The sequence below is a fragment of the Sander lucioperca genome, chromosome 22 (genome assembly GCF_008315115.2).
Source record: "Sander lucioperca isolate FBNREF2018 chromosome 22, SLUC_FBN_1.2, whole genome shotgun sequence".
In the NCBI taxonomy this organism is placed as follows: Eukaryota; Metazoa; Chordata; class Actinopteri; order Perciformes; family Percidae; genus Sander; species Sander lucioperca.
The window spans coordinates 7,306,107-7,330,765 of NC_050194.1; the positions used below are offsets into that span (position 1 = coordinate 7,306,107).

At 42.3% G+C, this 24,659-nt stretch overlaps 1 protein-coding gene across 4 annotated transcripts in view; it reads left to right on the top strand.

Annotated features, from left to right (window-relative positions):
• Positions 1-24,659, top strand: part of mapk8b (mitogen-activated protein kinase 8b) — a 45,975-nt gene that overhangs the window by 16,129 nt on the left and 5,187 nt on the right. For 2 of the 4 annotated variants that reach the window (XR_004896301.1, XM_031297894.2), the window contains exons 4-11: positions 116-174; positions 3,220-3,358; positions 10,533-10,698; positions 13,095-13,166; positions 17,046-17,228; positions 20,377-20,501; positions 22,462-22,525; positions 23,504-23,581. Coding sequence is in view for 3 of the 4 variants with exons in the window: in XM_031297894.2 (XP_031153754.1) it covers positions 116-174; positions 3,220-3,358; positions 10,533-10,698; positions 13,095-13,166; positions 17,046-17,228; positions 20,377-20,501; positions 22,462-22,525; positions 23,504-23,581 (886 nt within the window). In the remaining variant the exon portion in view is untranslated. Of the gene's footprint in view, positions 1-115; positions 175-3,219; positions 3,359-10,532; positions 10,699-12,022; positions 12,095-13,094; positions 13,167-17,045; positions 17,229-20,376; positions 20,502-22,461; positions 22,526-23,503; positions 23,589-24,659 lie in introns of all 4 variants that reach the window. The other 2 variants (XM_031297896.2, XM_031297895.2) reach the window with 2 other exon arrangements.

The window sequence follows — 24,659 nt, forward strand, 5'->3', positions numbered from 1 at the left end:
CATTTCAAACCACCTCGTTGGATTGACGGGTGGTCTTGAAAACGGGAATCTTGTTTGATTACCACAACGCTCCTCCCTGCGGCTGCCCTAACTGCTTGTTTTTTTATTTCGGCAGATAATCGGCCTATTAAATGTATTCACACCACAGAAGACACTGGAAGAATTCCAAGATGTGTGAGTATTACTGATCCCACATAACATCTGCTCGCTGCGGGTTTGTAAAATCAATACAGGATGTGGCACGCTGGGGGCTTAGATTACCTTTTCTGACTTTTAGGGGATTGTGCAGCGTAGCTGGATCTCTGGTCAGTGTGTTAACCTGCCTTACTACAAGCACAGGGAGATTTATTTCAAGGAATACATGGAATTATAATTGCTCTGTGGAATGCTTTCTACAAACTAGATTCAGGTGGTAGATTAACAGGTGGAAATGTTTCATCTTGAAATAACTGTAAACACCGACTTAAGTCACAATGAAATGAAAATGGGCGTATTTGATATCAAGGGTCCATTAAGACAAACATCTGGTATCACGACACACACATCTTCAATGTACAAACTACCCCATAATGCTTCTGGTGGAGTGCAGCTTCTGCTTTCTGTCCTATGTTTTATTCCTTATGTAAACTCCGACCTTTTGTAAATTTGGGTGGACACTGCCATTTGATAAGAAGAACATTGCGGTTATATTTGGCAGCGTCCCGAAGTCGACAAGACTGGAAACTGGCTGTGGAATCGCAGAGAGGGGAGTACTAAACTGAGATGTGGGGGGAAGTGATGGTTTCACCGAGTATGACGGGAACAAACATGATTAATGCCATCCTCTAGAAGCTGTGTGTGTGTGTGTGTGTGTGTGTGTGTGTGTGTGTGTGTGTGTGTGTGTGTGTGTGTGTGTGTGTGTCGGAGAGCTTGTGTGTGTGTGTCTGCAGCGCTGTGTCTGCCTGATTGGAGCTAAAAAGGAAAAACTGGCCAATTCATAGCCAGAGGGCTGCGAGGCAAACACGCAGTTAGAGGACGGAGGAGAACACTCCACTCGGCTGTGTGTTTGCATACCTGAATGCATACTTGTATTACAGCGTGCATGACAGTGCAATATCTATCTCAGCATATACATACTGTATGTGTGCTTGCACAAAAACACTTGGCAATGTATTATACACATTTTATTTATATATATATATATATATATATATATATATATATATATAATTAAAACACAATGGATATATAGAAATATCATCCAAGTAGAAGTTGTACTTATCATGTTGCAATGCTGGATGCTCTGTTACCAAGATGTATCTTTGTGTAAAAAAAAATCTGTCAGGAGGTCCTTACTCCATGTAGGAGGATTGTCGCGAATGATGATGTAACAGCTGCCAGACAACATAACCTCATCACTGTTTTGAGAAGGAGAGCCATTACTGCCACTTCCTAAATGCCATTTAAAAACAAGTGCTGCGGGGATGAGGAAATAAGAGATCAAAATGTAGCTTTGCGCTTATTTTTGCTAGTAGTTAACATAGTAATGTTTTAAAGGTCCTGTAGGTAGTAGGATTGCGAAGATCCAGGACTTAGCCAAAAAATTTGAACATCAACAACTTCTCAGTCCCTCCCCCCTTTCTGCTAAAGCCCAAAACGTTCTCCTAAGCCCCTCCCCCCACAAGGGAGAATGAATGCCTGTGCATGAGCAGTGATTGACACGCAGTTAGACAGTGCACTTCTAACTTCTGCCCCCGCTCTCTCTTTCTCAAACTCAGAGCGAACTCTAAAGCTAGGCAGCGCTGATCTAATATAAACTAAGATTTGGTTACTGTACTGCCTATTTCTCCCCTAAAATGTTAATAGAAACATGTATTACTGCACCGTTTGGCTAAAATATGTTAGTTTGTGAACAGGAAGTGGGCGTCTTACTGTTCCCTGTATCACAAAAACGTAGGCTGAAAAAACTGTAACTGAAACTGTAAAACTAGGCAGCTCCGCTCAAACAGAAACCGAGATTCTGTTACTGCTTTGCCTACTTCTCTTTCTAAAATGTTTTCAGAAACCGGTTAACAATATTGTTTGTTACCAGCAGGCCGCCATTCTGTGTCAGTACAGACAAAGCTCGACGAGCTTGCATCACGTCACACACCAGTGGGAGTGTTTAATGGGCCGGTGTGGCGCAGTGCATTCTGGTAGTTGACGGTTTTCTAGCTTTGGAGCAGAGGGAATATCGCAGCAAATTTTCTCTGTTTTCTCGGGTCATGTGGCCCTAATTTCAAAACTGTTTGCGCCATTCTACTGCACAGACAGCACGGTTTTAAGAAAAGACCCTCTTTCCAGCGGTAAAATACTTCTTTAAGTTCATAGCTGTCTGGAGATTAATTAAACATGTCCAAAAAAAATTGTAAAATATGAAAAGCAATGTAAAATGTTGGGAGAATATTGGTAAAATGTCTGAAATTTAAATTTTTTTTTTTAGCGATCTACTTTTCCAGATGACTCATTAACCACTTTGACCCTCTTACATTACATTTTTATTATGTTTAAGTAGTATCACATTGTCACATAAGTCATACCAATGTGCTACAACTAATGTTTAATGGTTAAAGGTTCAGTAGGTAAGACTTAGAAAACTAACTTTCTGTCATATTTGCTGAAACTGACCCTATGTTCCAGTAGAACTACATGAAGCTGGTAATTTAAAAAGAAAATCCGGCTCCTCTGGCACCACCTACAGCCTGTAGTGCGATTTGCAAAAATCCACAGCTCCCTGTTCAGATGCACCAATCAGGGTGTGTCTAACTGCGTGTCAATCACTGCTCATGCACACGCATTCATTCTCCCTTGTGGGGGGAGGGGCTTAGGAGACTGTTTTGGGCTTTAGCAGAAAGGGGGGAGGGACTGAGAAGTTGTCCTGGATCTTCGCAATCCTACCTACGGCACCTTTAATGTAAAATATCTGATGAAGCCAACTTATATGTGTATGTGAGTTGGTGTTTGGTGTTTTAATCCCCCAACGTCGTCTTCCAGGCAGCGCTGCATTGAAGGCACTAGGCTTAGGCTAGGCAAGGGTTAGGGTTAGGTGCAATGAAGTCGACGGTCGCAGTGCTGCCTTGAGGTCAACGATGGGGGCTTAAAACACCGTCGAGCATGTGAGATTCTCTGTGCGTGTATGTCGGCCTGCCTGCCTGTGTGCGTCTCTGCAGGATTACTTTACCCTCTGTGTTTTCCCTGCAGGTATATAGTGATGGAGCTGATGGATGCCAACCTCTGCCAGGTGATCCAGATGGAGCTGGACCACGAGAGGCTGTCCTACCTGCTCTACCAGATGCTCTGTGGCATCAAACACCTGCACTCTGCCGGCATCATACACAGGGTGAGGCTCACTCATATACATGCACACACATGAAACAGGTTTGCATGTATCGGCTCCAGATAGTAGGTCCGCATGTTATATTGTAAGCACGCGTATGCAAGCTCACACTGATACACAGTCGTAAATTAACGGTTTAGGATTTAGCAACCTCGGGTCTGTCAGCATCGGAAATTTAGAGGAATCCGCAAATAACAAGTCTGCCAACACCAATCCCGCTTTGCCAGACCCTCCTCCACAGTGCTGCGGAGGAGGGTCTGGCAAGTCAACTCAGCATTCCGGGATGGGAGAAAAATGTGCTCTGGTTTATTGGCATTTCTTTAAACCAATTACAATCATCATGGGCGGCGCTAAGCTCCGCATGGTGCAGCTGCAAAATAGCCCCGGGAAGGATCTTGTTTAACTTTTAAATTTAGAGCCACGAGCTGCAGCCGTCATCTTGAATAAACATGGCTGAAAGCAAAGCGGGCGTGCGGGCACAAGTGTGTACAAGTGTGCTCAAATGCGTTACATTAGGCTGCAGGTAAGAAACTTTGTTTGAAATATGTTTTTATTTAAAGTATCTTTGCCTAATACTGAAACAGGGTTTCCCGCAGAAAATGTGTTAGTTAAGGTGGTAGGTTTGCCATCTGAAAAAAAAGTGCTGTAACAGTTTTACTGGCATTGCTCTCATTATCCTCCGTGACACGCTCTCTTCCACTTTGCCCGACAACTCTTCTCCAAAACTGCGCTGAGATAACAGAGCTCAGCCCATAGCTTCACACACTCCAGCAGATAGTATGCGTGAAATAAAAACAGGACACGTCATTTCACTGTGTGTAACTACGCTAACTAACCGTGTATTGTGAACCGCGTGTAGTGATTGAAAAAAAAACAAACAGCTGTGTCTCAAAGATGTATTCACTTCGTTGAAACAAGAGAAGAAAGCCTCACTGATGTGAAGAACAGGACAGAGAAACATATATAAATGTTCTCTGCCCACCGTATGCTAGGCCTGGGCGAAAAATCAATTGAATGAATGAATTCGAGTTTTTTGTCGCGGGCGATTTAAAAAGTAAGTAAATCGAGTTTTTGTGTAATGGCGCATTTTTGGCTCCCCTGAGCTTCCGTAGCGTTAGTTTCACATAGCAGTATGGCAAGCGACAACAACAACAACAACATCATAGCACACATGAAACAGCAACAGCAAGCGACAACATGGCTACCGGTGAGAGTGGGAAGTTTGTTCCCAAGAAAGGAATAAAATCATCTGTTGTTTGGAACTGGTATGGGTTTGCTGCGACAGACGTGGAGCAAGAGACCCCACGCTGCAACATTTGCCTAAAGCCCATCACAGTCAAAGGCAGCAGCACCACAAACCTATTCCAACACCTGAAACAGAGACATCCAGCCGAATATGAAAAATGCCAGTCTCTCCGAGACGAACAAAACCGCAGTGACCAACAAACCTTAGCTAAAAAACAGCTAACTGTAGCCGAATCCTTTGCACAAGGCACCGCATATGACAGGAAAGATGAATCTGGTGGAGAACAATCACCGAAGCGGTCGCTTTATTATGTAGGGGGGAAAATCAGAAAAAAAATCGTAAATCGAATTAAAAAAAATAAAATCGGAGATTTTATTTTTAGGCCATATCGCCCAGCCCTACCGTATGCCAACGCTCCGGTAAGTCCACTCACCCCGTCTCTGCCGGGCATGCCCCAGCTGCCGCACATTTGTTGACAAACTCCGACGCACACGCGACGGTGAAATGGCGATTGTTCTCACGGACACACGCGCGATATCAACTGGCTAGTTATCCTCCAGACAGCGACAGACCACGTCTCTTTTTCTTTCTCTCATTTCGGCCGTGTGGCGCGCGTGCCCGCTCGCGGTGTGAAGTGCGTCCGCGCTATTGTCCGAGATGCACTTGACGGCCTTTTGTGCAGCGGACTTTTTTTTTTATTTTTGACGACCTAGTTAAGGCGGTAGGGTTCCCCAGCTTAGGCGGCTGCCCAAGCTGCAAAGTGCTGCGGGAAACCTGTTCCTTAACTAAACAGACACAAGTTTTTCCTGTTCTCTGCATCTTGGGTGGCATTTAAGAACCAAGGAGTCAAACTAACTCAGTGTAGTGCCTTTTAGAATGGTTTGCACTAAAGGAAAGAAACCCAATACTTTAAGCTTTTTCTTTGTTAAAGTCTCTGCAACTAGTGTACTTGAATTTTATTTATCTGTATAATTACAGTTTTGCACAATACATGTTCTCAAAACTACATATTACGTTTCTTTCTCTTTAAAAAAAAAAAAAAGCTTTAGTTCTAAATGAGAAATGGTTCTATTATAATTTATATATCGTGATATATATCGTTATCGCAAGAGGCTGCAATGTATATCGCAATATGGATTTCAGGCCATACCGCCCATCCCTAGTGTGAAGCATCCACGTTTCGCCAAAAAATACACTTTATACCTTTTTATCAAATTGCTTCAAAGTAGGGATCCACCGATACTGTTTTTTTTAAAGGCCGATACCGATTATTAGTAGTTATTGAAACCGATAACCGATACTTGGAACCGATATGCATTTACAGTGAAAATTAATATCTTTAAGTCAAATTTAACATTTTGGAATGTTTAACTTTTTTTTAAATGCTTAAAGGATTTATTTAATAAATTAAAAACTTCCAACATCATACACAGTAACAGATAGTCGGACAGTGTTGTGGGCGGGACATTAAGTCAGACTCAGTGGGGAGAGAAACCGAAGCAGAGGGACAGACACAGAGCTGTAGCCGAGCCAAAGTAGCACCCTTTTTAATTCATTAACTTTATCGGTTATCAGGAAAATAAAACGCCGATACAGATAATCTGCAACCTGCCAAAAAAACGGCCCCAAAATCGGTCTATCCCTACTTCGAAGTCTTCACTACATACTGTATATTATATGAGTCTGGACAGACATGGATGAAAACTTGAACTTAACCGGTAAGTGGAGGCAAACAACCGCAATTAAGCAAAGGAGATTTAGGTCCCTATTTTAATCTCGCAAGCACAACACAAGTTCAAAGTGGCATGTCTTGGGCTCAGAAACCGTGTGGCTGTCTCCAAGCACACCTGCTATTTTGGTTCATGGTCGGTGCAACAGCGCAAAAGCGCTGGATGAAGAGGTGTGTGGTGATTAATAACTACACTCTCAGCCGGTTTCACACGTCATCACTCTGAAACAGCCGAGCCAATCACAGTTCGCATGACAACAACAAATGAAGGATCGGCTTCTCCAGGCAGTCTTATTGTTGTCTGGATGATGCAGAGCGGCACGACGCGAACGGCACACGGCACCTAAAAATCTGCAGCCGATTGTGTAAGTCTTTTAACAGTTAATTAGTGCAATCGTGATAAATAGGTTAGCAGATTTAGTTTACCCTCAGACAGAACCAGGCTAGCTTTTTTTCCTATCTGCAGTCTTTCTGCGGAACTAAGCAAACTGGCTGCTGGTGGTAGCTTCATATTTAGTATACAGACATTAGAGTAGTATCAGTCTTCTCGTCTAACTCTCAGAAAGAAAGTGAAGAAGTGTATTTCTATTAATGTCGCAGTATTCCTTTGAATAATTTGTGAGTTTACAGAGTCTCATTTCATTTGCATTCCTTGACACTTGATATACTCATATGTGAAAACACCAGAATACACAGCCCAACATAAACAGTTGTCAGCCAGCGGATATGATGTGCAGGTAAAACACACACATACTGTACGTATACACACAGGTGCTTGTTCAAACAACAGACACAGGATGACACACACACGCACACACGCACCAGCAGAAATATACAAAGGATCCCTTTGTATGCGCACACACACACAGATAAAAAAAAACACACACACACACACACTGACGGCACTCTGTCAAACACCCTTAGTAAAAGACGCAGCAGTAGATTAGCCGAGCTCCTCCTGCTCTGCCAGCCAGAACTAACTGAGCCAGAGGCGGAGCAAACCAGCAAGCTGTGCATCAGCACGCACAGCTTTCATGAGGTGAACAGATGCAATATGAGTCATGGATCGCCAAAGATTCAGCTCCCTTGTTCTCGTGGGCTTTGTCTCTATGATGAGAGTTTCTTTGGTCCCTTTCAAGATGATCAGAGTTGCTAAGCAGCCCCTCTGGAATACATTTTCCTATGCGTTTGTTGTGAATCCCACTTGGTCTTCTTAGTAAGACCCGTATTGCGTAGCAGCCCGATTGGTTGAGATTAGTCATTGATCTGGAGTGTTTAAGGTCAGGATAGCTCATTGTTCAGGGTAAGGGTAGACCCTCCTCCACAGCGCTGCGGAGGAGGATCTGGCTAGTCCACTTAGCATTCCGGGATGGGAGAAAAACGTGCTCTGGTTTATTGGCATGTCCTTAAATCAATCACAATCGTCTTGGGCGGCGCCAAACGCCGGACAGAGTCCCGGTGTCGCTGCAAAATAGCCTCGGAAGGAACTTGTTTTGGTGGAACGTGTACGTTAAAAGGTTGTTTTAGTCGAGTGAGAGAAAACTCAGATTGGACAGATAGTCTAGCTAGCTGTCTGGATTTACCCTGCAGAGATCTGAGGAGCAGTTAACCATAGTCCTCATATATCCACCGGAGTTTAAAGTGAAAAAAACACTTTTTCTGGGATTTGGGGTGTTATTTTGTGTCTCTGGTACTTCCTCACGCATACAAACTTTGAAAAAAAACATCCATGCTGTTTTGAGTGAGATACAGTTTCTGAATGTGTCCTGCCTTCAGTCTCTGGGTGAGCTGTTCAAAATCTGCACGGCTTTCTCTGTCGCTAGCCGAAACGAGGGGCCTAGGGGGCTAACCGTTAGCATGCAAGCGCTTGCATGCTAGCTCGTTCTCAATGGCAAAACATTGCTACATCACACACAAATTCACCCTAATTTACAAAATAAATTGTATAGAACTACTTCCATGTCCCTGTTCTGCAGGCGAATTCCTCATTTAGAGGAATTCTCCCTGCTAATCCTGCCTTGTACAGGCCGAAGTTGCAGAAACAGCTAGCTAGCTCACGTAGTCCTTACCTAGCTACTGTGCATGTGCGACTGACAACAGAGATGTTACAGAAGTTGCGAGGTCTCACTCTGTAACTAAAACAGAGACCAGAACACAGGGTGAAAAGAGGAGCTGCAGCAATGTGCAGTACAACAAAAATATGGTGTTTTTTGAAAAAATTAAACCATGTAAACCTATTCTAATACAATCTCAAATTACAATTATGAACCTGAAAATGAGCATAATATGGCCACTTTAAAATTCCAGTGTAAAGAAAGCGGAAGGTAACGGACATCCGGCTGTAAAGAGTGACATCCGGCGAAATGTCATTGTCCAGAAGCGAGGACTTTCTACCTGCAATGCATTTATGATTTCCTGAAGTTAGTGTGGTATTGTTTGCTAGTGAGCTACCCCCTGGGCATTTTTGGGCACTTTGATGGCAGGTGTTTTAGTAGTGCATAATTCAGTGATCATCATAAAGCCAAAAAGTAATTGCTATGAAATTACAGATGAAGTATCCAATTTTGTTGCTATGTAAATCATGCTGAATACCAGCCAGTCCACCCGAAACGGTGGGCTAATGTGTTGTTGTAACAAATCGACTGGCAGATGGCCATCAGTAAATTATAGCCCCAGGCACAGAGTCTTATGACATGAGTACAATGCCAGTTTAGTTTGTCAGGATTACCTCCAGAATTTTGGGGAAATACTCAATCTGCAAGTCAAATTACTTCAAAAGCTCTTTGTTTGTATCATTCAGCAGGGGAGTTAAGACACATTCAAAAGGAGACTATCGGAGACAATTAGAGTCGAGCTCAGTGCATGTTGTATTTCTTGGTGGTCTTCCTGTAAGTGTCAGCCAGTTGACATGACGCTTTTCTGAATATAATGCAGCAAAGATATGAAAACACTGATCTCAGGGAACGGTTAAATAAGGATAAAAAGGTTTCACCAAAGAAAACAAACGCTTTGCGTTTAGTGTCATCTCTCCGAGAATTAATTATGGTTTCTCCTGGAAGAAAACAAACACCCGTATCCAAGCCCCACAACACCAACTCCAATCTTTCCCATATATAGAATTTATTTGGAGAATTTTTCCCGCTCACAAAAAATACTTTTTACATGTTGTATTTGTTATTCCTTTATATCTCTGGAGCATTGTGCCAAAATGGAAGAATTATATTCCTAACCAAAAAGAAAGATAAAAGAAATAACTCCACCATTTGCCACATCATCATACCACAACTGTACCTCGTTCTCAATCAGGCTTCTAAGGCTGCGTTCAGTCAAAAAAAAAGCAATCTGGCTATTTGCCGCAGGGTTGTGCGGTGGTGGTAGTGTCACAGAAAGGGCCCATTTCTGTGACGTCCTGTTGTGTTCTTTAACCCCCCTAAGTATACTTTTTATTTCACAGTTGCTGTTTTCCGTCAGATCGTTTATAGATATCAACGTTTCCGACCGCACTTTAAGGCAGCTTCATTTCACAGAGGAAGAGAGCGAGACAGATGGACTGTGCGTTGTTGTTTGGCAAACAGTCAGCTGTTCCTCAAACTCCTGGGCAGTTCTGTGCTTGGGTTTCGTTTTTTAAAACTTTCTCGTGGCAGCAATAGAGGCAGTGATGTTTCCTGTTTCCTGCAGCCTAAACGCACTACCGGACAGACCTGCGTTTTTGCCGGACCGTCTGACGGTCGACACAGGCTGTGTGAATTAGGGCTGGGCAATATATCTATATTAAATCGATATACGAGGCTAGATATTGTCTTAGATTTTGCATATCGTAAAATGATGATACAAGTGTTGGGCAGTGGGGGCAAGTCTGTCCGAACAACAACCCCCAATGTGAGCGGCAGCCGACGGGAGGATAATTTAAAAGGCAACCGCGACTACGTTGTGCGTCTGCCCTATTTCTGATACCGTGGCAGCAGAAATTTTGCCGTGGCGGGCCGCCACTGTTCTAGCTGCTCTATTATTTGCCTTTACCCACTTAGTCATTGTATCCACATTATTGACGATTATTTAGGCAGAACTGTCGTTGTGTTAATATTTTGTGAAAGCACCAATAGTCAACCCTACAATACTGTCGCAATATCGACATTGATGTATTTGGTAAAAAATATCAGTGAATGCACGCTAACTCTCTCGGCGCGGTGTTTTCTGTACAGGACCTGAAGCCCAGCAACATCGTGGTGAAGTCCGACTGCACACTGAAGATCCTGGACTTTGGCCTGGCTCGGACAGCCGCCACTGGCCTCCTCATGACGCCCTACGTGGTCACCCGCTACTACCGCGCCCCTGAGGTCATCCTGGGCATGGGTTACCAGGCCAACGGTGAGTGGAGGAAAGCAGCTTTTTGACAGCGATTGGCCAATAAGGAGCTCCTGAGCTGCTGCATGGACCTGCTCCAATTCCCCCCCCCCCCCGGGATGTTTTTCGACAGCACCTTCCAAACACACACACACACACACTCTTCCTCTATTCCTGTTAAGGTCACACTCTGGGGGGGGGGGTTGGCATGTTGGGCATTGGTGCTTTGTGGGAAACTTCCTGTCCGGGAGACTCCAGTTCCCAGCAGTGCTTTAGCATGCGTTTGATGTTTTATTAAGAGGTTGCCTGTCCTGAGCTGCATACAGCCTGGCTTAAAAACGCCAGTATGAATACAGGCACTCGTGCATGCTTCAGTAGTTTCACTGAGTGCTTCTGCTTGGAACGTATCACAGTTTCTGCAAGGCGGCCATAAAGGAATAGTTCAACATTTTGAGAAATATGCTCATTTGCCATTTGTTGGAAGATTGATACCACTCTCATATCTCTTCGTTAGACTCTACAAACCAGCTCCTCTAAAGCTCAATAATTAACGTATGTGGTGGACGACTCCAGGAAATATAACATGCCAGGCTACATCTACACTTTGGTTTACAAACAAGTATGTTTTGCTATTTTTGTGCCTTGCATCCACAATATGCCGGCATCCCCAATACTCGTTAGTATTGGGCGTTTCCGAGGCCAAGAAACTCTCATGTGGACAGAGATTGTTTTTGTCTCAAAACGCTTAAAATGAAGAGTAGTGATGTAGATGTAGCCTGGATGAGTTAGCTCTGGCGCAGCTAGTGGGCAGATTATTCTACCTTTGGACAGAGCCACGCTAGCTGTTTATTCCTGTTGCCTGGCTTTATGCTAAGCTAAGCCAACTGTCTCCTGGTTCTAGCTTCTTATTTAAGGTACAGACAAGAGAACGGTATCAAGCTTCCCATCTAATTCTCGGCAAGAGAGCTAACAAGTGTATTTCCCAAAATGTCTTGGGAAAAACATTTTTTGGGATAGAGACGTGACTTGGGCTCCAGTAGCCCAGCAGTGAGTTAAACTTTTAGGTATAACGTCCGATGCATAATAGTGAGTTAGCAAATTTTTTTTTTTTTTTTTTTTTTTGGGGGATTTTGAGAGAACTCTGAGAATAAAATGTTCCCTTTTGCACAGACATCATGACGTTGATACATAGTAATAATGTAGCAAAGAGATGGCAATACTCTTGTTAATGCTAATACTCTCTCATCCTTAGTCCTCTTAAGCAAAAAAAATTTTTTTTTTTTCCTGCTGACTTGTTGCATTTCTTTGCTTATTCTCTTCTCCCTCCTTTTATGCTGCACATATGTAGTGGATATTTGGGCTGTGGGCTGCATTATGGCAGAAATGGTTCGCCACAAAATCCTTTTTCCTGGAAGGGATTGTATCCTTGAGCTGCTTGCAGCGGTGTTCAAAACTCAGCACACAAAAACATCGTTCGTCTCTTCAAACCATTTCTTTTTCATCAAATGGATCGCACGGAGATCATATCCTGTGAGCAACTACAGAGATTCTATTTCTCAGATTTGCCTGACACCTCGACTTGCAACCACCCACCTGCTCTTCCTACAGCTACACAAGCTCACACGACTCATCCCCCCCTCCCTCCCCACTCACCTCAAGCACCATGACAGTCACCTGAAGAACCCGAAATAGAATTGAATAGCTTGCTCTTCCATAGCCCAGAACTAAACTGCATTAAAATACCCTCGTCTAGCCTCAAACTGCTTCCCATATGTCTTTGTTGATGCTGTAGCAGCAGACACACAGAACAATACATTGTTTGGTTTTGCTCCACAACACAATACTGAATAAATTGTTGTTCTGTTAGGGAAATATTTGTGAGACTCGGTATCTGCAATGCACATGTGGGAGTGACTTAAAAAGAAAAAGCTTAAACAAATGATTACTTCTGGCCTTATGGATCAGAATATTTCAGTTTAACGCAACATGAATAGAAGTGAGGACCCTGAGGGTGTTAAAATGCATTTCTGCAACAACAAAAGATTAAACAGAAGACCTTGACAGTCAGTGTCTCACTTTAAAAAGCTTATGATTCAGTGAACCTGAAGAAGAAATGATCTTGAGCACATGTTGTTTGAGAAGTTTTTTTACAGAAACTAGTTATGAACAGGTTATGCAAGAAAAGAAAGAAAATGATGAAAGAATGAGTCATGATTTTGATCAGCTTTGTGGGACGCTGACCCAGGTTTGAGAGTGCGCTCAACTGCATGCAACTCATTTCTGTCATGTATCACACACATCACTTGGCACCACATCATGTTTTTTTTTTTTAAATTTATTCTCTTCCCCTCCCCCTCTATATTTTTAGGTTTGTTTTCAGTCCTGCATGCTAATTTGGTGGTTGTCATTTCATTTTTCAGTTGATGTCTGGTCTGTTGGATGCATCATGGCGGAAATGGTCCGGGGTAGTGTGTTGTTTCCAGGCACTGATCGTATCCTTAAGTTGAACCTCCATCCAAACCCCCAAAATGCCATCTTGTCTCTCATCCTCTTGTCTGACATCTTGTTCATGTCTTTCCACTCAGCGGAGGGGGGTGGTGGGGAACCTGCCAAGCCAAGCCAAGCCAAGCCAAGCCACTGCCTGTTTTAGTGAGTGATTTAATGAGTCATCGTATTCGGCGTCAACGTTCCTTCCTCTCAGTGACTGAGTCGAAGGGCAGTAGACATTTTTGACTTGTCAAAGTAGGAAAAGCACAGCTGAAATTGATAACCTTAACGATGGCTCAATTCCATCTAGTGTCCCAGTAAGCTATTTCAGTGAGTCAGCATGCACAATACCAGGACCTCTCCTAAGTGGAATGCTGCCATCACTAATGGTTTTGAACACACCTGTGCTTTTCCTACTATGACATGTCAACATGTCTGCACGGGGTAAAGCACAGGTGTAATCAATTACACTAATGAACAAGCACCATGCCTGGGTTCATTAATTACACCTGTGGTTTCCCTGCTTTACGTATACAAAAATAGTTGCCATGAAAATGGTCTTTTCTGCTTTTTTATTTGTACAAATAATGAACACAATGTGAGTAAATCTTTTAACATTATGTTGGTGCTTTATTCTGCAGTTATAGTCCTTCCAGAAAAATGCAGAGTTTTTTTGTGATTGTTGCGGGCAAAAATCCTTGATTATGCGGCACGCTTTCTTAAAAAATGCGATGGAATATGCGGGATATTTATGCAATTTTATGCGATGAAATTGCGGGAACTTGCAAAAATTGCGGGAACTTGCAAAAACTGCGGTTTCATCATGGCTTTATCGCGGGGTTTGCAGCTTTTCGATGATGATGATTTTCGTGGACTTTGGCTCATTATGCATTGAATTATGCGATCGCATAATCACATTTTTCTGGAGGGACTGGTTATAGTTGATTGTTAAGTTGCATGTTCTGCGAAAACTAAGGCGACTTCTTTTGTTGTGCCTTGGTTCAGAATGTGTTAATTAGCGTAGAGTACGCTGCATGGACGCTATATTTGTGTTTCTCAACACGGTCCGTCGGCTGGTGCTGCTTTGCAGCATTGCTGTGTGTATTAATATTTAGGAAAACATTTTGTGCGCTACCACTGATTTATAACGGCATTACGAAGCTAATAGTTGCTTAACAATGTAGTATGCCGGTTGACTTTGGTTAGCTAAGATTAATATAGCATCAGCTTGATAATTGAAGCCTTCTGTTGGCTGTTGCACTTTGTTAGCCAGACCTTCCTCCACAGCGCCACGGAGGAGGGTCTGGTTAGTCCACACAGCATTCAGAGATGGGAGAAAAACGTGCTCTGGTTTATTGGCATTTCTTTAAACCATTCACAATCGTCTTGGGCGGAGCTACCGTACCGCTGCAAAATAGCCTCGGGAAGGAACTTGTTTTGGTGGAACGCGTGTACGTTCAAAAGTTGTTTTAGTCGTGCGAGAGAAAACTCAGATTGGACAGATAGTCTAGCTAGCTGTCTGGATTTACCCTGCAGAGATCTGAGGAGCAGTTAACCATAGTCCTCATAAATCCACCAGAGTTTAAAATTACAATAAAAAGAAAGCGGAAGGTAGCGGACATCCGAAAACGGACATCCGACAAGAGTGACATCCGGTGGAATTTCCGGCAAAACGAGAGCAATCCCGGAAGTGGAACTTTGTGGGGATAGACTGTTAAAAGAGACATGCCATGGACAGAAATGGCAGCTAAACAAGGAAAAAAAAGAATTGTTAGAGAAGCATTTAACTTACTAAAATAACACTGTCCCGTTTCAGGTTTTTAGAAAGCTTAATAAAAATAACTCTGGGAAAATACTTTCTGAACAAAACTAATGAAACGGAGGATAGCTTGAAATAGTAGCCGTTTACTAATCATTTACTAATCCTGTTTTCTGGCGCGTTTGTGACATTGAATGTGCAAGACTAGAAAGAACCAGAAAGGCATACTCGTCTACTGGCATAGGAAAGGAGTCATCGCCTATTTTTAGCTGGTTTAAAAAAAACAACAACAAAAAAAAAAAAACATATACGCGCTAATTTTGGTGGAAAAGGGTTATTAAAGATATACATTAGCCGCGTTTCCATTCAATTGTCAAGCGAGTCTTTGAAATGTTGCAAAGAAGAATTGTGATTAGGTGCGTTTCCATCAACTGGCAGCTATCATTTATACAGTCCCGCTTTTGGTATGACCAATATACTTGCCTCTCTCCATGAAGGTGGTATTTCCCTTCTGACAGGACCCACTTGAATGGATCTATTGCTTTTCAAACCAGGCAAAACACTTGCTAACAAGTACTTTGAATAAAAAAAGCGGTTATGGATGGTAAATCAGAGCTCTGGAACCAGGCTTTTACTCCTGGTTGTTCATTCAGTGTTAAAGGTCCAGTGTGTAACGCGTTTAGTTGTTCATTATCAAAATCTGTGTTGCCCGTTCACAAACTTGTCCTTATTCATAAATATTTACCACCACCATCAATTCCAAGTATTCCTATTGGCTTGAAATTTTATGGGTAGATGCTCCATATTCATGCGCCATCTTGAAATACGTTAGCCGGTAAGGGACATATAGGACATACTGCTCCGCCTTTTGCGTTTTCGCTGTCGCATGATAAACTCACAGGTGCTGCTAATGCTGCTAATGGGTATCGATCTCAACGCTAGATGGGAGAAATTCCCACACATTGGACCTTTAAGGATGAGTAAGTGTGTGTGTGTGTGTGTGTGTGTGTGTGTGTGTGTGTGTGTCTAAGAGATGCATACATGTTTCCAGGTGGGCATCACCTGTCTCACCTAACATAGTTCACCCCCACTCCATCCATCCAGACTCATTTCCACAGGTTTGAATGGAATTTAAATCTGTTATGACCTTTTCTTCATTAGAAAAACTGCCAATACTAAACAGCCTTTTCCCAAACCTTCTGAATATATGCAGTTGCAGTTACAAAACTATTTTAGGAACAAATCCAAGCAACTCAGTACAGACGTAGAAACTCTTTTATTATTCATCGGTTGTGCAGAATCAGATGCGTTGAAAAAACATCACAAACTTGGGAAAAAAAAGGAAAATCACACATTCTGCTCTTGCTTATAGCGCCACCATTTATTGAAGAAAACTAATGTTTCGGTCCCTCTGGACCTTCATCAAGACTATTTTCCTATTATATTACTCTTGATGAAGGTCCAGAAGGTTACTTTTCTTTAATAAATGTTGATGCTACAAGTAGAGCTGGGCAATATGCAGGAAAAAAATAATTCTCACGATATATTTGACCAAATACGTTAATGTCGATATTGCGGCAATATTGTAGGGTTGACTATTGGTGCTTTCACAAAATATTAACACAATGAGAGTTTTAATAAATAGTGTGGATATAATGACTAAGTGGGTGAAGGCAAATAATAGAACAGCTGGAACAGTCCGGTAGGTGGAGAAAAGGACATCACTTTACTGTAATGCAGCCTTTAAAAGCAGGTGTAGATACTTATCATATTACTATATTACGTTATCGAAAATCTAAGACGATATCTAGCCATATATATCGATATAATGTAGATATATTGCCCAGCCCTAATTCAGTCTGCGTCGGCCGTCAGACGGTCTAGCATTTGTGTCATATTACGATATCCAAAATGTAAGACTATATCTAGCTGCATATATCAATCTCGATATAATATCTCTATGTTGCCCAGCCCTAGCTATAAGCAAGATCAGAGTGCGGGATTTTCCTTTTTTCCCCCCCATATGTTCATCAGTTCAAAACGACCCACCCCAACTTTGGAATGGCCAGTCCGTTTGTCCGAACCCAGCCCAGTGCTTTTTTACTTAACACCTGCCAACCTTAAGATATCGACCAGTGGAACAAGGTGATCGAGCAGCTGGGGACCCCGTCTCAGGAGTTCCTGATGAAGCTCAACCAGTCGGTGAGGACCTACGTGGAGAACAGGCCCCGGTATGCTGGCTACAGCTTCGAGAAGCTCTTCCCTGACGTCCTGTTCCCCGCAGACTCTGAACACAACAAACTGAAAGGTAAGAAAAAAGCTTCTGTTGTTCTCTCTTCATGCCCATGATATCATCTTGTAAAGGCTTACCGAAAGCACAAAATAAATGGTGCGAGGTTGTATATTTAGTGCCTGCTAAGAGTTCTAACCATTTTTTGGGCTTAGTTACTCTTCAGGTGCAGCGATTGTTCAGCCTGAAGGGGAACCATTTGTTAAATGTAAATGGCTGTTTTATCACATCCCAAGGCGTGATGAATAATGAGGCAATCCGTGTTTCTAGTGAGTTTTATTAGGGCTGCACGACTATTTTGGTCAATATTGAAATCGCGCACGTGGCCGGGTTGGCTCAGTGGGTAGAGCAGGCGCACATATACTTAGAGGTTTATGCCTCGACGCAGAGGTCCAGGGTTCGAATCCGACCTGTGAAGATTTCCTGCACGTCTCCCCCCCCCCTCCCCTTTCTCACCTAGCTGTGCTGTCAAATAAAGGTGGAAAAGCCCAAAAATAATCTTTTAAAAATATATATATATATATATATATTGAAATCACGCTTATTTAACACGACATTGTCAGACATTTCGTTGTCTTTTGAAATTTTTTTGCAATTATTGAACTTAAAAAAACAGTGAAACAGTTTCAAATCAAATCAACAGTGAAAACGCCTTGAACTGTGAACATCCCCAATACTTTAGCCGTTTGAACTTTTTATTTCATTCAGCACACGAGACAAAACACAAGTTTACTTTCAAAAAGTAATGTGCAAAATAATCATTTTTGTTTTGTTTTTGTCGATTAATCTGTTTTCGTGATCATTAGTACCCAAAATGATTAGATAGATTAAAATTTCGATTCATTGCACAGCCCTTAGATTTATGCCACAATATGCTTGAGCTTTACCACTTGAAATTTGAATAGAAGACTTTTTTTTAAAAAGCTGGTTCTTTTTTTTTTTTTGCTAATGTAGAATTTATCACAGTTGAATTTTAAAATGGCTACTTTCATAATTGAAGGATTAAAGGGGAACTATGCAGTTTTTTTTTTTTTTTTAGCTTAATTTACCTTAACTGAACTACTTCAGAGTCATTGGAATGGTTATAGGACTTTTTTCGGGTTGAATGGTGGTCGTCTCACTCCCCCCTAGCGCCTGTGAGGGGAAAAACCACCGGCGGCCTCAACGTCAGGAAGTATCGTGCGATATCGCGATGTAACGAATTGCTTCACAGCACTGCACACATAGAAGCAGAAAGCTAGGGAAGCATTGTCGGAGGAAAAGAGAAAGAGGAAACGGCAGACTGACCGAGTGAGGAGTCAGACACGAGTAAACATAGGAGCTGCCAAATATCTATTCTGAAGCTGTAGGGGGAGCTCTATAGAGAAACCTGCGAGCAAAAAGTGAGAAAACAGCGAAGAAATGGCCAAAACTGCATAGCGCCCCTTTAATATAACGCTCTCGTAGTGGCTCAGTGAGTATGTATCTAATCACTTGTAAAGCGGAAAGATGAACTTTTCCTCCATATTGCATCCGTTTGTGTCGCACGCTGTGTTTGCAACTGCGCAAACATCCGCCAACAGCAAAGCCCAAGTGACGAATCAATTTTCGGTGGCTGCCCTAAATTAAGCACTTATTACAGAAGCTGACGGCTCAGGACCAAGTTGTTTACTGTGAGGGGGGAATCTAACCTTAAGCGTGTCTTCATGTGTAAATGGAGAGGAGATGACAGGAAGAGTTACAGCGGGCGCCGTGGAGCTGTTGCAAGACGACACAAGAAAAAAAGCCTTTTTCTGTCCTCGTTAATTTACAGAGAGAGAAATATGTGACAACCGTGTATTCCCCCTGAAGTACTGCCTGTTAAGCTGCATGTGTTGGATGTTCACGTTTGGCTCTGAATGCTTTGATAGCACACGCTGGCAAGGCCTCCAGATAGAACATATGATAATAGTGTCCTAAAATACCCAAATACAGAAGAGTGGAGGGGGTCTTTAACACGTTTAAATGGTCCCTCCCTACATTGTGTCCATCATTGCGCAATATCAGGCAAAAATATGTCTCAAACCATTCTGAATGAAGTATTGTAGTGCTGCAGAGACCTATCCTACAGACCAAAGGAAAAAAAAATCTTTGTTTGGTACAGATCCACACAAAAATCACTATAATCATTTACATTTTTAGATTTTAATATTGTTCAATGAAAATGAGAATAATGATCCAGAAATGATCATTCCCTCCAATATCGTGAATCATATCGCAATATCATTCAAAATAATCGCAATAACGTGTTTCCCTCATATCACGCAGCCCTAGGCTGTTGTTGATATACTGGAAACAAAAAAACAGCAGGCTAGGATTTCCTCCACGCGGCTCTCGCAGACCATTCCCCAATACATGAAATACCTATGTTTTTACAACACAGTCTCACGGCAGTTCGTGTAAATGTCACGTTATTCTTAATCTATTGATACGTGTTCACGGAGACGTTTTTTACGTGTAAATGTCACATTATTTTCTCGGGGAAAGGATGCCGGGAGACGGCCGAAAAGGAAGCTCCATAAGCCGGGAGGCAGCCCGCTAGGGACGCGCCACAATAACGGGGTGGCCGAGGTTGGGTTTAGGAAAAACCTTACGGGGAAAGGACGCCTTACATGCTGGGAGACGGCCACGGGGGACGCGGTACAGTAACACACGGGACGCGATCCCCGCTCGCCCAGGGGAAAGTCCTGTGTTGTTTGACCCATCCACCACCCCGACCAACCTCCCTACGTGGATTTTCGGCTTTTTATACTACTCCCTACTATTTTTGTGCTGTGGCCACGAAATATGCTTCCCATTGAAATACATTACTTAACATTTTCGTACTGGCCACCACGTAAAAACCGACAAAAACGTCTCCGTGAACACGTATCAATAGATTAAAATAACGTCACATTTACACGAACTGCCGTGAGACCGGGCTGGTTTTTAACATTGACATGACTGTTAAAACAATGAACAGAGAAGCTTGCGTTACAACACACACAGAGGGACCGTGACTTCATTTTCTGCTCAGGACGCCATTACTACACTGTATTTGTTTTACGTAGCAAATATTTGTTTGCTGCTATATTCATGTTCTGAATGTGAGAGCACATCCCCTTTTAATGTTTACCGTTTCTCTTTTTCCGCCCCAATTTGTTGTCAGCGAGCCAAGCCCGAGACCTACTATCCAAGATGCTGGTAATAGACGCGTCAAAGCGGATCTCGGTGGACGAGGCTCTCCAGCACCCTTATATCAACGTGTGGTACGACCCGACTGAAGTGGAGGCAGTAAGTACTCACTAAGTAATGGTTTATTGTATAATACGAACACATATGTCAACCATAAATGGTAAAACATTCCTGCATTAAAATGTCTAAAGATTACTAGACCTAGACCCAAACTAACCCACAGAAATCTTTATTTCTAAACCCAGAGGCCAGTGGGTTTGGCCGTAGCGATTTCAGGGCTGTTACATGTTAAACAAAAAGTATCTCTAGGTCTATCTCTGTAGGGATCCTTTTAACAATGTTGTCAGACACTTAGAATAATAGTCTGAACATGTCAGTGGCACAACTTTTTTTAATGGATGTAAATTGAAGGTGTGCAATTGACCATTAACGTTACATTGCAGCTTGTTTCGCTGTCTTGCTTAATGGACCTTTTTCACAGCAGACATTTTGACTTGTCATAGTAGGAAAAGCACGGCTGAAATTGATAACCTTAACGATGGCTCAATTCCATCAAGTGTCCCAGTAAGCTATTTCAGTGAGTCACTGCCGTGAAAAAGGTCTATAGTGGACCAATTTCAAAGATTGTTTGTTCCCATCAGTCACTTCGACACAAAAACATAGGAACATAGGGTCCAGGTTAATAAAAAAAACAAAGTTACTCTTTTAGGTAAAGCTAAAATAAAAACTCCCATCTATGGACCCTAAACCATAAAACTCTGTTTCCTCTTCTTTGAAAATGTGTTTGCTCTGCAGCAAAACGTGTTGTCTATGTGTTGGGATGACACACTCTCCTTGGAAACGCAATGACTCAGCCAGTGCAAATTGGTTTTGCCTTTGATCATGCGGATTGGGAGATGAAGTGAATTGTTGCTTCCCTCCCGCCCCTCTCCTGTCTGGCATAAAATGGCTCTTCAGAACTTGAACAGCCTTGAACAATGCAGATGTGTATACACATTTTGCTCTGACGCTGCCTAAATGCATCAAATCTCCGTTTGACACTGGGGAGGACGGATAACTCGTTCCCACTGCTGGCTTTGAGCTTGTTTATTCCAGCTCCGTGCGTGCTATCAATTTTGAAGTTTGTGGTATTTTCCTGGAAAAGGTTTGTGCACTGCAGAAGCAGAAAAAAAAATGTCTGCATTCAGTTGGTTTAATGTGAGCAAGGTTTAATGCAGTAGTGTTCTATCTTGTTCCATCAATTAGCTGAGTCTGTAGGTTTTCAGTTTGAGCTGGAAGCTGCTGCAGCTGAGTTTCCCCTCTCCCGTTTTGCTCCTCATTCACCTGCTGTAGTGTTTATGGTAGTCAGTAGGTGTGTAAATCACACGTTCTATCACGGTACGATATTATATTGATTCTTTGAACAACGAAACAATATTTACTGATATCACAAAGTCTGCCACGATACGATTTCGATTTATTCAGGGTCCTGCGACCCATACGAGACGATACATAAGCCCATTATACACAATCGATTACATTTATATTTATTTACAAAAAGCAACTAAAATATGATTTGCCAGTTTCATTACCAAGCTCTTGCGGACATTTTATTAAAAACAAACTACTATTTTTGAAAAAAGGAATAAACATAATGTGGGAATTTCAAAATAAAGTTGACGATATGTATCGATATTTTCACTTTGTATCGATAACATCGGATTGTTGAGGATCGAATCGATGTATCGATCCAGATCGATGTATCGTTACGCCCCTAGTAGTCAGACATACTTTCAGACTTAACTGTCATTGTAACTCGAAGGCTACACGTTCCATAAATGGCAGTATCAGTAATTAATAGTCAGTTTGAGTCTGAAAAGTGAAGTATGTGGAGTTGTCGCTGATGTTTAGAATGAGCATCAGTTTCAGTTCAGTTAATTTTATCTTAAAAAAAATAAATTCAAAAGTAACAGATAAATAAGAACATGTACATTCAGCACAATCTTCCAAAATTATTGTGAATGATTCAAATAAGGATTTCTGTCAAGTACAGAAAACATGTGTGTCTGTCTTTTTCCAGCCGCCACCCGCCATTACAGACAAGCAGCTGGATGAAAGAGAGCACACAGTGGAGGAGTGGAAAGGTAGGAAAGATCCTGTTTCTCCTCTCCTCTCTGATAAGTTGTCATAAGTACTTAGCTTTTTTGTAGTGTGTGTGTTGCATAAGGTTGTTCTATTTGCATGTGTCGCAGCCTGTGAGACATTTAGGGCTCTATCTTGCACCCGGTGCAGCGCAAAGCCCAACCCAAGTTTCTTTGCTAGTTTTAAGACCGACGCAGTTGTCAATCACCCGTCCAGCGCCCACGTGGTTTAAAAAGCAAATGCACCTGCGGCCATCTTTGCGCCCATGGGCGTGCTGGTCTTACAGGGAGGTGTGTTCATGTGCATTCATGGCGTATTGCTATCTTGAGGCAGCGGAAAGTGATCGCACCATTGACCAACAAAAACCTGGTCTAAAGTCAATAGCGCAGCATTTCATTGTTAATTTTAACAGCGCGTTAGTAAAATGTGCCTAGGCTCGTGCACAGCGCGCGCACACTATGCTTGTTACACACACACACACAGGGACGCGCAGCAGCACACAAACAATGAAACGTTTAAAAATTACAATGTGAAATAGTATTGTGATATGATCTGCTCGCACGCTTTCACTTCACGCACGAGTAGATCCGTTTTTTAAACAGCATTTAAACATCGTCCTCCTCAGTGCTGCCAGAGTGATAATGACAGCAGGAGATTCACACCTGGAGCGTTTCCTCATCCCACACTCACACTGCTGCTTTCTCTCCTTAGAGATCGAATATCATGTTAAATTGGCCATGTGTGTGTTTCACCAGTTGAGAGACAAACAGTATTGAAGTAAGGCCAGATCACACAGTTATGGAAAATAAAAAATGAAGAACAAAATGGTGATGAGTAGTACAGAGTTGTACTTCAAAATTCAAAAATAAAAACGTGTAAGGTGGTATGAGTGCACACAGCCCTCTCTCTCTCTCGCTCTTTCTCTTTCTCTTTCTCTCAGCTCCTTACTGCAGTAAATGATTGTGTCTTGTTTGTTGCAGAGTTGATATACAAAGAAGTGTTGGACTGGGAAGAAAGGACAAAGAATGGCGTCATCAGGGGACAGCCAGCGTCCATAGGTAAGTGGCGTTTCTTGTATGTGTGAGAGATTGCATGTATGTGTGTAATGTAAATAGATCAACAGTGCGCTGTTACAGTTCTGCATTGGATGTGCTCCGGTTGCAGCGACGGTGGCTCTGCAAAATGGTCTCTGGAAGGAACGTGTTTTGGTGGAACGGTTGCACCCCGCAAAAGAACAACGCCACATACAATATTAAATGAAGTTAACTGTTCACACAATACAGCAACGTGAGCTATTTAAATTAGTGGCATATATGGTTAAACCTCATTTGCTCTTACCAGTGTATCGCCGTGTGTATTTTGTCCGTAGCAAATCCCCACCAATCCGTCCCAAATTGTCCCAGTTAGAAGTAAATGCCATAAACATATTCTTTGTAAATCTTTACAGTCGTTCCCCGAAAGAACCAAGCAGGCCTGCCTTGTTGCACGATCCAAATTTTCTTCAAAACTTGCCATTTTAAGCGAATAGCTTGCTATCTCGATGTTTTTTGTCGTTTCCCGAAACAAACGAGTTTTGCAAGGCAAGGGACATCGGATCTTCCTGCGATTATCTCTTTGTCAGCCTGGCTACAGTGCTGAAAAGAAACCTTGGGTTGTTCTTATTTTCTTCTATTAGTATTGAGTAGTAGTCTGATCTGGCATTTCTGAGGGCCCTCCTATAATTTTTTAGACTATCTTGCCAATCTACACGAGATTCTTCCAGTTTGGTGGAACGCCATTTACTTTCAAGTTTTCGTGAGATTTGTTTTAATTTGCGAGTTTGGGAGTTATACCAAGGTGCTAGTTTCCTTTCCTTCATCATCTTCTTTTTGAGAGGAGCAACAGAGTCTAAAGTAGTCCCTAGGCAGGCCGTAGCAGCGTCTACAAAGTTATCAAGTTGGGAGGGACTAAAGTTAACATAACGGTCCTCCGTTATATTAAGGCATGACATTGAGTTAAGTGCTGTTGGAATATCTTCCTTAAATTTAGCTATAGCACTGTCAGATAAGCATCTAGTGTAGAAACTTTTATTTAATTTTGTATAGTCTGGTAGTAGGAATTCGAAAGTTATTAAAAAATGGTCTGATAATAAAGGAT